This window comes from Siniperca chuatsi, linkage group LG4, assembly GCF_020085105.1.
Source record: "Siniperca chuatsi isolate FFG_IHB_CAS linkage group LG4, ASM2008510v1, whole genome shotgun sequence".
NCBI classification, from domain to species: Eukaryota; Metazoa; Chordata; class Actinopteri; order Centrarchiformes; family Sinipercidae; genus Siniperca; species Siniperca chuatsi.
Genome location: NC_058045.1, coordinates 6,283,245 through 6,298,262, shown reverse-complemented (window position 1 = coordinate 6,298,262; position 15,018 = coordinate 6,283,245). Strand labels below are relative to the sequence as shown.

Genomic DNA, 15,018 nt, shown 5'->3' with positions numbered 1-15,018 from the left:
TTTCTTCTTGTCTTATCTCTCTCTGTCCAACTCTGTCTCCATTGTCTTGTGCGATTGAGAGCATTTCAATGACAAGAATCTTGTTTTGTTGAATAGCACGGCCTGGTCGGACACAGATGCCAAGACATTCCTGGAGCTGGTAGTCTTTCCTTCTGGCAGCCCTGCACCTCTGTATCCTCTACTCTTGTATTTTCTCTATTTTCACTCCTCTCCCCTCCTTTTCATTCATTAGTCCTCCTCAAGGTGACTGTCAAAGAGAGAGAGAGAGCAAGAAAGGGAGGTATATGTGTCTCTATGAGTCACTGTGTTTTTGTTTGACTACATGCTCGGTCTGTGTGTTGACCGTTTAAAGAAAGGCTATCTGCTCGGTAATCCAGCCAGGACTGCACTATTCACTGTATATACCGGCCTTGTTTTCCCTGCTGAATAAGCCACACCACTTCACAACACCTAAATACCATTCATTATATGTCATGGCTACCGCGTACTTCCTCAGTCTACCTCATCCAGTATCTCATATCCCTGTTGCATGTTGTGTCTCCATTTGTCAGTAATCATGCGATGGTAGAATTTGGCACAGATCAGAGAATGTAGCGATAGCAGCTCCAAGCTTTTCTCCAGGCTTTATAACTCTCCAACAGATGGCAGTGTGAATCATTGTATCGGCACAGGCCAGCTTGTGAGGACTGAGTGTGAATTAATTATTACTGTTCTACAGACACCTCTTCTCTTCTGCTCACATACACAGGTTGATAACTTATTGACCTCCTGAACTCTTAAAATTTCTACTTAGGTAGTTTGAAAGTTAGAGAAAAAGTATATTTTAAAGTTGTTATCTACTCACTGAAATATTACATTACATTATTACACCTATTTGTTGCTTACTGTACACTAAGTGAAATATTCAAACCCAAGGCACTAATGCACTATATTCCAGTTGTCTTCTGCATCCTTTTATACACATTTCACAAAATTAAAATATATCTCTGGAAACTTTTGCATCTTCAGTAGAATAGGAAACAACGTTGTGTGCGTTTAAACAATGCTTGGCCACACAATATTTGAAGTGAGTCTCCAGTAAGGTTTAAAAGCAAACGTAATGTATGTCTGACATGTGCTGTTGTCTGTTCTTGTTTTCATACTGGCTGCTTTTATTGCTCTTTGTGCTGCAGCTTCTGTGTCTAAGAAAAAATGCCCTGCAGGGAAAATAAGTCTTATTTCATCTTATCTTACCATGAATTTGGTTTGAGTCCACGTACCTAATGAAATTCACTACACCCGCTATTAGCATGACTCATTTAGTTTACTTTTCAGGACAAACTGTGACACTCCTTTGTTTACTCACATCAGCTCTTTATTAGTTTTCCATTATTACTCTCTCCCCTAAAGCTCTTTGACCACAGTTAATGTCCCGTGGTCCCTTGTTTTACTGGTTCGTTTGTTGTTTTAAATTAATATAATAAAATAACAAAAGTTAACAAAAGAGGAGTTATACATAAAAATCTAAAGAAAATGACCACAGCTGAAATAGCACAACAAAATAGGAGAATTAAATGTGGACTCTTAAATATCAGATCTCTGTCATCTAAAGCTGTTCAAGTGAACAATTTAATATCAGAGTATCATATTGACTTATTTTGTCTTACTGAAACCTGGCTGGATCATGAAGAATATGTTTCTGAATTAATCCACTCCCCCCAGTCATATAAATACTCACATTCCTCGAGGCACCAGCCGAGGAGGTGGAGTTGCAGCCATCTTCAACTCAAGCCTATTAATCAGTTTATCAAGTTTAGTCCTTAAAACAGACAAAGTAATTATTGTAGGTGATTTCAATATTCATGTGGATGTTGAAAATTATAGCCTTAGTACTGCTTTTATTTCATTATTTTGTTAGAGTGTACATGAACCCACTCACTGTTTTAACCACAGCCTTGACCTTGTTCTGGTATATGGCATTGAAATTGAACATTTAATAGTCTTTCCACAGAATCCTTCATTATCGGACCATTATGTAATAACTTTTGAACTCCTATTACTGAACTACACGCCATTAGGAGAAAACTCCTACTCTAGATGTCTAGCTGATAGTGCTGTAGCTAAATTTAAGGAAGCAATTCCATCTGCATTTAATTCAGTGCTGTGTCTCAATATAACAGAGGACTCCTATGCTAATTTCAGTCACTCCCAAATTGACCATCTTGTTGATAGTGCTGCAGGCTCACTACGAATGACACTCGATTCTATCGCCCCTCTAAAAAAAGAAGATAATAAAACAAAGAAGGTTAGCTCCATGGTATGGAAACCCACAAATTAGAGCAAACATCGCAAAAACTTGAAAGGAAATGGCGGAAGAATCTCGTTTAGCCTGGCAAGATAGTCTTAAAACATATAGGAAAGCCCTCCGTAATGCCAGAGGAGCCTACTACTCATCATTAATAGAGGAAAATAACAACCCCAGGTTTCTTTTCAGCACTGTAACCAGGCTGACAGAGAGTCACAGCTCTATTGAGCCATGTATTCCTATAGTCCTCTGTAGACTTCATGAGCTTCTTTAATGATAAAAAATGATTAGAGAAAAAATTCATCACGTCCTGCCCTCAACCGGTACCGATTTATCTTCAAACACAGGAACCTTAGAAACAGCTGTAAAACCTGATATATATTTAGACTGCTTTTCTCCTATCAACCTTCTTCAACTAACTTCAACGATTTCTTCATCTAAGCCATCAACCTGTCTCTTAGACCCCATTCCAACTAGGCTGCTTAAAGAGGTTTTACCCTTAGTTGGCACTTCTTTACTGGATGTGATCAATCTGTCTATTATTAACAGTCCCACAGTCTTTTAAAATAGCTGTAATTAAACTTCTTCTTAAAATGCCCACTCTTGATCCAGGGGTTTTAACCAACTATAGACCCATATGTAACCTTCCCTTCCTCCTTGAGAAAGTAGTCGCCAGTCAGTTGTGTGACTTTCTAAATTATTTGAGGATTTTCAGTCAGGATTTTGAGTGCATCATAGCACAGAGACAGCACTGGTGAAAATTACAAATGACCTTTTAATTGCATCGGACAATGGATTGATTCTATTCACCTTATATATGCTTCCTTTAAGCTGTATTATTAGGAAACACTCCATAAACTTTCATTGTTATGCGGATGATAACCAATTATATCTATCAATCAAGCCAGATGAAACTAATCAGTTAGCTAAACTTCAAGCATGCCTTAAGGACATAAAAACCTGGATGACCTGCAATTTTGTGTTATGTTAAACTTTGACAAAACTGAAGTTATTGTAATTGGCCCAAAACACCTCTGAGACACATTATCTAAAGATATATTGCTCTAGATGACATTGCCCTGGCCTCCAGCACCACCGCAAGGAACCTCAGAGTTATCTTTGATCAGGATTTATCCTTTAACTCCCACATGAAACAAACTTCAAGGACTGCCTTCGTTCACCTACGCAACATTGTAAAATCAGGCACATCCTGTCTCCAAATGATGCTGAAAAACCAGATGCTGAAAAACTAGAATTTAAAATCCTTCTATTCATCTACAAAGCTCTTAATGGTCAGGCACCATCGTATCTTAAAGAGCTCATAATACCTTATTACCCCGTTAGAACACTGTGCTCCCAAAATGCAGGGTTACTTGTGGTTCCTAGGGTCTCCAAAAGTAAAATGGGAGCAAGAGCCTTCAGCTGGCAAGCTCCTCTCCTGTGGAATCAGGGCCCAGTTTGGGTTTGGGAGGCAGACACCATCTCCACAGTTAAGAGTAGGCTTAAGATAAAGCTTATAGTTAGGGCTGGCTTGGGTGAGTCCTGAACCATTCCTTAGTTATGCTGCAATAGGCCTAGACTGCCGGGAGACTTCCCATGATGCACTGAGCTCCTCTCTCCTTCTCTCCCTCTCCATCTGTATGCATTTTATCCCATTAATGCATGTTACAAATTCAACATCTTCTCTCTCCCGTAGTTTTGTGCTTTCTTGTCTCTCTCCTCTCTCCTTCTGTCGATTTTGTTGGGTCTCTGTAAATAATATTATAAAGAGTACATTCTAGACCTGCTGTATAGGAAAAGCGCAATGAGATAACCTCTGTTATGAATTAGCGCTATATACAGAAAATTGAATTGAATTGTTTGCTAGGTGACAGGCAGACTAACACAAACAAGTGCTTGTACATGCTGTATGCGCATTTGTTTGTCTACTTGTATATTTCTGTGTTTGTTGTAGTGTACCAGATAACACACAAACAGTCTCAGGGGAGGGCAGGAAGGTGGTTCAGGAAGGGTGTTCCTGTGTGAACAGGAGCTCTGTGTGCTCCCCACCGTTGTCTCTGTACTTAGTGTCTCCACCAGTTGGTGCAGTGACTGGAAGTACATGAAACACAGGTCAAAGACCAAATATACTGAAGATAATGCACCAATGTTGCTTGTTAAAGCTTTCTTGGTGAATTCAATTTTTATTCAATATCCCTTTCTGTTCCCACAGCCCATCTCATCCATTTCATATTTTAATGCTTTTAGATAATAATACAAAATATTAATTGGTTTCAGCCTCCCAAATGTGAGGATTTTCTGCTTTTCTCTTTATAACATTGTAAATTGAATATTTTTGCAAAAGATGAAAGTGAAAAACCTAACGTACATAAAGCAACTATATTTCAAAGCACTGGACACTTGGACACATGTCTGTCTCTCAGTTGACTCAGCTGTAGTCAGAGGGATCTTATCGGAGTTCAGGGAAACCCCTGCTGCTGAAGTGTCAGCCCTGCTTGTTACTGTCCCATGTGTTTTCTGTGGTCAGAGGGAGGGTCGGGGACAGCTGGAGCATCACCTGTCTCTGGATCACATGCGTTTATATGACACAGCAGTGGTGACACCCAACTCCAGCATACAGGGTGAACAAAATAACAAAACCCCCTTCCCAATACAATAGCCCTACAGTAAATGCCAATTTAGAGAACCTCATGTAAATTACAGTAAAATTCGAAAGACAACTGCACAAGTGAACCATATTTAACTAAGTACAAATTAGCAGCATAGGTCAGCTCTAATGGCAAATTGTCATTTTCACCTTATAGAGGTACAAAAAGCTAGATAGAGCTGCAAGAAGTGCTTCTGCATTTGTCGTAAGCACAGCAAAATTATGTAATGTGGCAAAAGGAAAAGTCTCACAAATCATGAAAACATACAGTACAATATGTCAAACACAGGAAGAAAGTGTTTTAGCAAAGAGGAACAGTGGTCACAAGTAGACTGTCACCAACACTGACTGTAGGACTCATTAACAGGATATTTGCATAACAGACAGTACAAACTGCAGCCTTAGAGATGACCCGTGAGTTGAGTTCTCACCTCTGATAGTTCAAACAAATTGGTACTGGCTATCGAACCGTAATATGGTTCTGTTATTTTGTCCACCTGCCTGTATTATTTATGTTCTCCTCCTCCTTAAAGCTCAACATTTCTTTCTCTGTAACTTTGTCCACTCTCACCTGCTTCTGCTTTTCTCATTTGTAATCACACCATCTCCTTCACACCACATCCAAACTTGGAAACACATACAAGGCAACACGGAAGCTCACAACCACCAGTGGCACATTAATACACATGCACTTGCACTATCTCTGACTTTTGCATCTCTCACTCACATCCATCCCCGGAAAGCACACACATACACACAATAATCAGTGGTGATAAATAAGTCTTGTGTGTTTGCAACACGCCTGTCTAATTATGTTTTTCTTGTCTCTCGGTGGGTCTCCTGGGCCACTCCCTTTAGACACACAGCAGGAGGAATTCCTGATCCATTTTAAGCTCCAACGAGAATGTTGATAAGTCTGTAGATTACTGCCCAACATGTTTATGATAGCCTATTATTCTCTAAGCTTCATCTGGGCCCAGCGCGTGCTTCGTCTACTTAGCACAACTATTTAGGTCATGGTACAATCTCAGAGGAAAGCACTATGGATGGTGAAATATCAGCAAAAAGGGACAAAATGAAGCAATTCTTGCCCCGTCATTCTATATATTTCTGATCAAATAGTTATGTTATGGTACAGTTTACATGTAATTGACAAAAAAAGTCATAGATAGTTATTTGAGAACCTAAAGTTCACTATCTTTAACTGTAGATGCACACACCTCCAAAACATACATTTTATAGTAATGAGATCTAGAAACTCGACTCATCTAAAAACTTGAAACAGATTTTTGCTGATAAAAAAAGCTAAACTAATTTATTTATCTGGAATCTAAGGTTTGTCAGACATTTTGACAAATGTTCAGTTGTTTATAAATGATGATAATTGGCGTGCTGAGATGCGATTTCATTCTTTTCTGTTACACCCTGATATTTCAGATTTATGCGTCCTATTATGGCTCATATTTCAACAACAATAATAGCTGCTAAATGTCCCACTCTGCCATAAAAATGTCCAGGCCATCAGGCACACACACTAAAAGATGGGGAGAAAGAGGGGCCATACCCTTAAGCCTATGAAAATGCCATTGATGTTAACTATCTGACTGTACCCTGCCAGAAATACTGCAGTTGGGCCGGAGTTGTTCGCTATCAGCGTCTTGTAGAGACGGCAGTCTGAGTCTGTCTGTTCTGCCTGGTGCGTGAGATGTTGTGGCTCTTTGATGTGCTTTGCTGTTTAGGCTTTGATTTACGAAACGCCATCTTTATCATTTTCCCTGGATTCTTAAAGCCATTGGAGCCATCAGAGGATATTGCTTTGTGTGTGCTGTGTAAGTACTTCAGGAGGGAAAAATAAATAATTACAGAGGTAAAACCAAGGCCAAGGCTGTGAAGACATAGAAAGTGTCTTTGAAGTTACAAAAGTGTGTGCAATAAGTATGTGCGACTGGCTGTGCCCTGTCAGACATGGCTCTGTTGGGTGACACACCTGTGTTTATAGTTTGGAAAGCATGTAAACAACAGCAGCCTGTATGTGTGTGTGTGAGTGTCTTTCCGCCCACTCAGGGATCATATAGCTCAACAGCTTTTGTAATGAGTGGCTTTAGCAGGTAGACGGCGACTGGCAGACTAACATGTCATTATATCCCGCACTGCTCTGTCATTGGGATGGCAACTATATTAAAGAGGCAGATGGATACGAAACAGAAGCACAAACTCACTGATATTCTTTGTTTGTTTCATAATGCAGGTCTACACTATACTTATGTTCAGAGTGTTTACCCCGGAGGCATTCAGCTGAGCTAACCTGTTTGTCTTTTGTCATTGTGTTAAATCCAGGTCCATCAGATGGACCAGAAAATGGACTCAGTGCTGCGGATCCTGATGGAGCAGTTTCCACCCAAGCCGGAGCTGACATCCAAGCCCTCCATCCGCAGGGTGACCATCCAGAAGCGCATGGGTGTCAGCATCGACGAGGGGCCCTGATGTCTCAGCGATGGTCACACTGGGTATGATGGTGTCGTCACCAAAGGAGAATTAAAGGACCAGGAGTTCACATAAACAGCCTAGCCCCCTACATGGGGGGGCAGCCTGCAAATAACAAGAGGACTCAGTCTTCCAAAAACCCCTCCCTCTCTTTCATTTGCAATCCCAAATTTTCTCATTGACTTTTGACCACTGAGAAGAGAACAACTTTTAATTGTTTGCTTAGCGCTGCGTTACTCTTGGTCATGAGGGCCACTGAGAGTGTGATTCATGGTGTAGAAAGAAGGCTGACTGACCTCGTCCTTCTGATGATTGTTGGCCCTGTTTGGGTCTTCTTTTGTTGTCTAAATGTAGCTTTTTCTTCTGCACTAGCATTGTGGGCCTTCCCTAGCAGCTCACAATCATTCAAGCAGCGACACGCTGCATGAATTTATTTCACTGCATTAGCCTCATAATCACACTACTCAGATAATGTTAATTTATGTGTGGCCTGTCACTGAGCTGCATTCCTCTACTCCAAATATTATTCCAAAGCTAACTAACCCAGTAATGAAGTCGTAATGCAATCAAAGCACTCAAATTCCCCAAAGACACAGAGAAAAACTGAGAGTCCAGCCATGGCAGAGGCATTCCTCAAATCCTTCTGATTATCTTGGCACCATACACACCCAGTACACAACAGGGTTATTTCCATAGCCACATATCCATCTAGCCTAACTGTACTTAGGCTGCGGTGGGTGTTTGTTAGTAGTGATCGAATAACACGAGGAGGGAAGGGCAGATTATCTGTTGACGTTGCCCTGCTTTAGGGACCGGAAGGCTGGAGTAAAAGAAATGGAACTAAAGAAATGTGTCTGGGGTGGGTGGCTAACATGGTGCTGATTTATAGCTATGTTGAAGCTAATAAAAATAGCCAAACTGCCGTGAAAGGACCTGGTTCTGTGTCACAGGAATACAGTCCGATGTAATGGCATGGGTCCTCAGTTTGCTCCAAGATTTTCACTGAGAGATTTCATATGTATATCAATCTCAAACACCTTTAGCAGAAGCACTACTCATACCACCACCAGGACTCTGCTTAATATCCTCTATTTCCCTATGCAGGGGGCTCACACTGCTGTGTGCAATTTGAAATAAATTTGCCCCATTAAAGCTGTGATTATTATTTCTCTCCAGAGCTAATTAAGTGCTGAATTCCTGGTAAGGGGAGATTACTCACTGTGAGCGACTAATGAAAAGAAACACTGGAAAATGTGCAGAATTTAAACAGTAAGCTTTGAGGAGCAGGGGCGCTAATTCTGTGTGAAAGGTTTGGAAATATCAGGCTACCACTGAGAGCACGCGTTTGACATAAAAAGATAATGCTCTCATTTTGTTCCCATACTCATAGTATTTATCTGACAGGACGCTGAGGCATGTAGGAAGTAGAAAATAGAAAATAACTCAGCTATGTAGCTACTGTATGAAAGGCTTCCCATAATTATAGCATGTACATTCTTAAAAAGATGGATGCACACACAAAAGAGGGGTAAAAAAGGGAAGGGGAAAGAGGAGAGGCTTTCTCTCTGCACTAGTATATATTTTCATATTTTTGCGGTGGTTAAAAAATAGCTATTATTTATCTTACATTAAATAAAGTTGTATTTTAAAGGCATTCTAATTTTGTGACAGACCTTGATACGTATCTGCTCGTCTGTCCTCCTGTACAGTTTTATAAAAGTTGTAAATAGAAACATTGCCTTATTGTACTGTATTTATTATCATGTGAAAAGATCAACCTGGAACATGTCTGCTTGTTGGAGTGATGAGAAACACAGAGAGTGAGGCTCCTGTTTTACAGATGGATGGAAATGATTGTAAATGATATTCACGCACACCCTCTGCACTGTAGCTCTGCTGTAAATAATAAAACTCCATTTCATTACACTCTGGCCTGCTCTCTTGGCTTGGGAGGAATTTGATTACCAGCTCATCTATTCCATAATTTGCTTTCATTGGAGGGTGAAACCTGTCTTATAGTTTTTCGGGGCCGTTTGTTCAAATCTCGAGCCGAGCTGGGTCAAGGTAAGCCATGGGCCAGAGTTTCCATCCAAATAAAATCTCCTCAACTCCTCATTTCACCAAATTCCTTTCACACTCCAATCACCACGAAGGGGGAGAGAACGAAAAAATAACACGTTCACCGCACCTACTTTGAACTTCAATATTCCATAACCCATTGAACAAGGCATGCAGAGGAAAAAGAGAATACGTCTCATATTACCACTCAATTATATTTGCTTTCAAAGGCCAAAAAATACTGGGGATGTCCCAAGATCAGCACGGTCCAGCGCCGAGAGAGAGAGGGGAGGAAGGAGGGAGGGTCATCCCGTGGGAGGGGTGGACAGGCAGGGGGAAAAGAGAGAGAAGGAGGAGAGCCAGGAGGAGGACAGCAGGAGCAAAAGTGAGCTGGGGAAGAGAGCAACGAGGAGAGTAAAGCCATTTTCAATTAGCCAGAGACTACTTGGGCCAGAGGGCCGCAGAGCTCCGCTGCCTTTTGTCCTCCTCTGGTTTCTATCACTGCTCGGGGATTTTGGCAGGGAGAGAGAGAGAGAGGGAAGAAAGAGAGAAAGAGAGACCCCATGGCTACCTCCGTCTGCAGAGACCGCTCTGTGTCACCCCGTGCTCCTCTTTCATCTCAAGACTAGACAGAGAGAAGAGAGAGACTCCCACTTCAAAAGACAGTTTGATCTCAGAAGAACACAGGAGCACAACCTAAAAGAGGATCTGAGGAAGCAGTTAAAAAGAGAATATAAGGGGCACACTGTCACAGATGCTGGACAATGAAATCTGGCAACCCCAGAGTCTGTGCAGAGGAGGAACTCATGCTAGGTCATGAAATGCTAGACTCTCTGAGTTTTGTCGATCGTCCATGTCGTCTTTGATCCTGCCACCTGAGCCACGCTCAGAATAGAACAGAACTTCATTATGCTGCTGAAAATAGGCTAGTAGAACATAGAAATCACAAATCACACAAAACAGACCACTATTGTGGTACTTACACATCTTACACATAAGATTATGAAAATAAGCAGCCGACAAAATGCTGAAATACCATAAAAAAAAACTACATGACCTGTTAGTATTGGTTGCATTTCAGTAAGATACAGCTGAATCAAAGCACTTGTGTACTTCCAACTGTAGGCTATTTTTGCACTAAGCAGGCAGTGTTCAACCAGCTGTGGGCTGCAGACCCATAGTTTAATGTGACCCTCCATTGGTTTGGTTTATTGTTGTTTTGGTTTGTAAAGCAAAGAAAAGACCTGCATCCTGAGGTGTTGACTGTCAGTGGAAATTATACAGTAGGAATAGCAGCTCTTTCACATCATAGGCAGTCCTTTTACATAATATAATAAAAAATCACTTAAAGCCGCTCCAATAAATAACTTCACGGATAAAACGTCCACGTGAAATGTGAAAGGGGTCGCTCGTAGTGATGAATCCACAGAGAATTATCGCGTGACTCTGCTGTCCCCCCCTGCGAAGCATTTTAGAGTCTTTTAACTCTTTATTTTGGGTTTATGGCCCGCAACTTGAGCGGGTGGTAGTTGTCAGGATGTGCGGTCGTGCCTGCCCACCATGGGGGCGCTTGGAGGCCACCTGTCTAGAGAGGCCCAGGCATGCAGAGGCCCAACAGTCCTATATGAAAGCAGATATGAGTCAACAGGTGTGTGTGCATGTGTGTGTGTTTGTACTGTGTCAACCAAGATTGTGACAAACAATGTCAGCAGCAGCTGATGCCAGCCACTCTCTCAGGAGTCCCTAAATAGCTGAGGCCAGCAGTTGTCTGGATGACAGTTGTTGCAGCTCCTTGCCCTCCCCCACACCTCTTCACCATAGAATATTTGACATTCCCATTTTTGGTCTTGAAGTATAAAATAGACTGTTCCAGTTTATTCTGATTGGCTTAGTCTGGCTCAAAACCATCATAAAACACCCAATAAACACACACCTGTGAACCCATTAGAGTCAAGTATTAATGTGCTACCAAAACAAAATTCCAGCTCATGCAGGAACTGAAAGGGAGTTGCGAGGAAGAATAACATTCAGTTAGTGTAATAGTATTATTATTGGCTAATGGAAAAAGAATTTACATAATTTTTATGACTATGGTGTGTAGGCAGTTTGATATGAAAGCAGATCTGCCAAGGTCAAGCTTGAGCAACAAGAGACATGAGACACAACTATTCATGTTGCTTCTAACACCACCTCTTAGATGTCAAAATCACTATTAAGCCCTTTTATTACTTAACTTTTGACTTGGTTTCCTTTTGGGAAATGCAACAGTGGTAAAGTTTGTCATCTTAAATGGTCCCAAAGTACTTGGGGCTCTGTTTTCAGGGCCCTCTGTGTCCGCTTATCCCCATCTCAGAAAACTGGTCTTCTGTGCAGCCTTTCACAACAAAACACATACAGTATGCCTTTTGACCCTGTCTCTGTTTGGTCCGAGCAGGGCGACATCACCCCATGGGATAATACATCAACCAGAGGCCAGGAGGTTAGATTGACCCCTCATGACCTTTGGCCTTACACATTTTCCCTTAGCCATATGCCTGTGGCTCACCAAGCCCAACCCCTCCCTGTGACCAGAGGAAAGCTCAGCAGCCAAGGCACAAACGACGGCACAAACAGGCACCGTTAGGATCCAAAGATCCGTCTGAGCTGCTCAGTTTCACATCCTGGGTCCAGCCGGCCATAGAAACTCCACCCAGAGCTGGCTATGCTAAGTGTGACTGCTGCTAATGTATTTTAACGGCCACTGCAGATTTGAGCAGAGGTCCGGGCACACTTTGAGGGGGGTTACGAGGTGCAGTAGAAGGGACAAAGGAAAGCAGGTGGGGGGTTGCCTATATAGTTCATATTATTGGGGACTTTTCCCCCAGACAGGGAGAGAATTCCTGGCTAGAAACTGGAAGGACTTCAGTGGTGTGCTGGGGTTTGGCCCGCCGAGGCAGAATGTTAGGCATGGTGGACAGCTGCGCCACATAGCTACTGTAAGAGAGAAAGGGGGAAACAACACAGAGGTGATATACTATACAAGCTTTGACCGTTAGACTGGGTTATTTGTAAAAGTATTTTTAATTAGAAAAGGGAAGTGAAAACACAACATGAACATACTAAGGATTACTAGAAAAACTTGTGCTGTTCTGTGTATGGTTTCACTATTACACACTTCTTGTCACACACAGCACAATTTCTCGGAAATGACATATGAAGAATGAGGTTTCAAGGATGATGAGGAGATAAAGTAAATGCAGATTTCTGTCTACCTGTCAACCGCTATCAAAGTCCCGATCAACATCAAGTCTGTTATTTATGGTAGTTTTTTTTAATTGACTGAACAAGGAGAGTAATAGACCTATGTGTGTAAGGCAAGTATCTTTGGATTTTATACCTGCCTCCTCTCTGTTAAAGTTGCACAACAAGGAGTTTAAAATCCCCGAAACAGCAACACCGTAATCTGTGGGTGGGTGAAAATTGAAAACAGAGTGAAAAATTGAATATTGGGAAGCTAATGGACCACATCCACGGCTGTCCAAAAGCAGAGATAGGTTTCATATGGTGAAGAGTCTGCTTTTCTCATTAAGCCCTGTGTTGGAGAACATGTTCACTCATTCTTATGGCAGGAATCTTTTCAACACCAGACCTGAGGGCCCTGCAGCGCAGAGGCCCCACGAGCCTCCTGATGAGGGCAGCAGAAGCAGGACAAAAAAAAAAAAAAAAGCCAACTTGAAAAAAGTCTGGGTATATTCATATGACATGTGGGCCGCTTTATTGCTTATGAAAAGTGGAAAGTTGATGCATTTCTGGTACAGATCCAAAACAATGCTGTAGACAATTTTCCATTCCGTGTCATTTTAACCGACAGTATTCCTTTGTCATTGGTTTAGACATTATGGCAGGCCGGTTCGGTGGATGGGATGTAATTTGATGTATACTGTGGTCAGTGTTGGAATATGTATTTTGACTGACTGGAATTATTGCCACATACAATTCTGCAAATGTTACAAAAAGTTCCATCACATGGAAATATTTTGCATCACGTCAAATTCACATCACATCATAACCCACACCCATGCTGTCATCATCATGTGTGTGCAAAAGCTCTTCTGCTAGTTTACACACAGTTACTGTACATTTGGTCATACAACATTAGTTAAAATTAATATGTGGAGGATATGCAGATATAAGTCTTCAGAGGACTTCAGCACAACACACCAACACACTCACACACACAATTTGACTTTCATTGAAGCGCTGTCTCCACCACAGTGAACTACTATGTATCACTACAGTTACACACACACACAAAATCCCCCCCTGCTGCTGAAATAATTTATCCAGTGACTTCTTCCACCCTTACTCTTCCAACGGTTGTATATCGGAGCCTGACCATAACAGGTCAAATTAGTTATTTATTCATTTATTTAAATGCTGAAATGATTGGCCACTTAATTGCCAGAAGTGATAGTGTGATAGATAGAAGTGATAGCTTATTTGATTAACTAGGTCATTTATTATGCAAAGAAATTCAAACATACTGTATGCAATTTCCTCCTTTCTCAGTTTTACATCATTATACATTGAATTCCTTTTGAGTTTAGTCTGACAAGACAAGCAATTAGAAGATGTCACCTTGTGCTAGAAATGCTTAATTGAATAAAAGAAAAAAAAAATCAACATCTCACTATCTATGATTATTTATTTATTCCGTTTAGTGAAAGAGGATATCACAGTGAGGTCGACAATAAGAGAGTCCTCGCCAAGAAAAAAAAAAAATCTGTCTATCTGCTCTGCACAGATGTTTCAGCTGGAAGCTCTGCCTCGATTTCTCAGCCAAATGCATCTAAACGCATCCTTGGACATTCCTGACAGGATTACTGGGCCAGGTACCATTCACTGGTCAGGAGAGAGAGGGAGAGATGAAGAGAGAATGAGTCAGAGTGAGCGTGCAGCACAGCCCGCTTGTTTTCACGTCTCGCGCTGCGTGCTTGAGCAGATTTGCCTTGATAAAAGATAAAGGCTTTTTGATAGGCTGCAGGTGCTCTGCTTTAATGAGCATTACCACCATCCCCCTTTCTTCCCTGCAAAAACGCACCACAGACGCACATCTGCACATCTGTAATTCGATGCTCTGCAGCATCTCCTTAACATCTCCTCCCTGCCTGTCACTCATCCCCAGACTCTGACACACATCTCACACGCTCCGCACATCACACATCGCAGCGTTTGAGGAACCAAAGCGACGTCAGAGCACTCGCTATTCAATGAAATAGTTTTCCTGTATTGATACAGCTTTCCTGGCTCACTGAATCCAATTGAGCTGTCCAAAAAAACATCCAAACCCCACCCACTCGGGGCATTCCAGGCAGGCTAAAACAAACGCTTAGAGAAACGGAAAAAAAAAAATACAGTAATTCAGATGCAATTTGGCCTGCTCACAGCCTGTTAGAGGCGCGTTGGAGAAAGAAAGAAACAGAAGGAGAAACACACACAGAGAAGGGTGTTAGGTGTTTGTTTGTGGGCACTTGCTTTCCCCTCATTCAGAGCCTGAGGTGCCAGG

The 15,018-nt window shown here is 41.7% G+C and overlaps 1 protein-coding gene across 11 annotated transcripts in view; it reads left to right on the top strand.

Moving 5' to 3' along the window:
- The window catches only part of kcnq1.2 (potassium voltage-gated channel, KQT-like subfamily, member 1.2), a 172,674-nt gene extending 163,333 nt beyond the window's left edge, over positions 1-9,341 (top strand). For all 11 annotated transcript variants that reach the window (XM_044194390.1, XM_044194396.1, XM_044194397.1 and 8 more), the window contains one exon: positions 7,269-9,341. In XM_044194390.1, the coding sequence (XP_044050325.1) occupies positions 7,269-7,415 (147 nt within the window). In that variant the 3' untranslated portion in view covers positions 7,416-9,341. The remainder of the gene's footprint in view (positions 1-7,268) is intronic.
- The last annotated feature ends 5,677 nt before the right edge of the window (positions 9,342-15,018 follow it).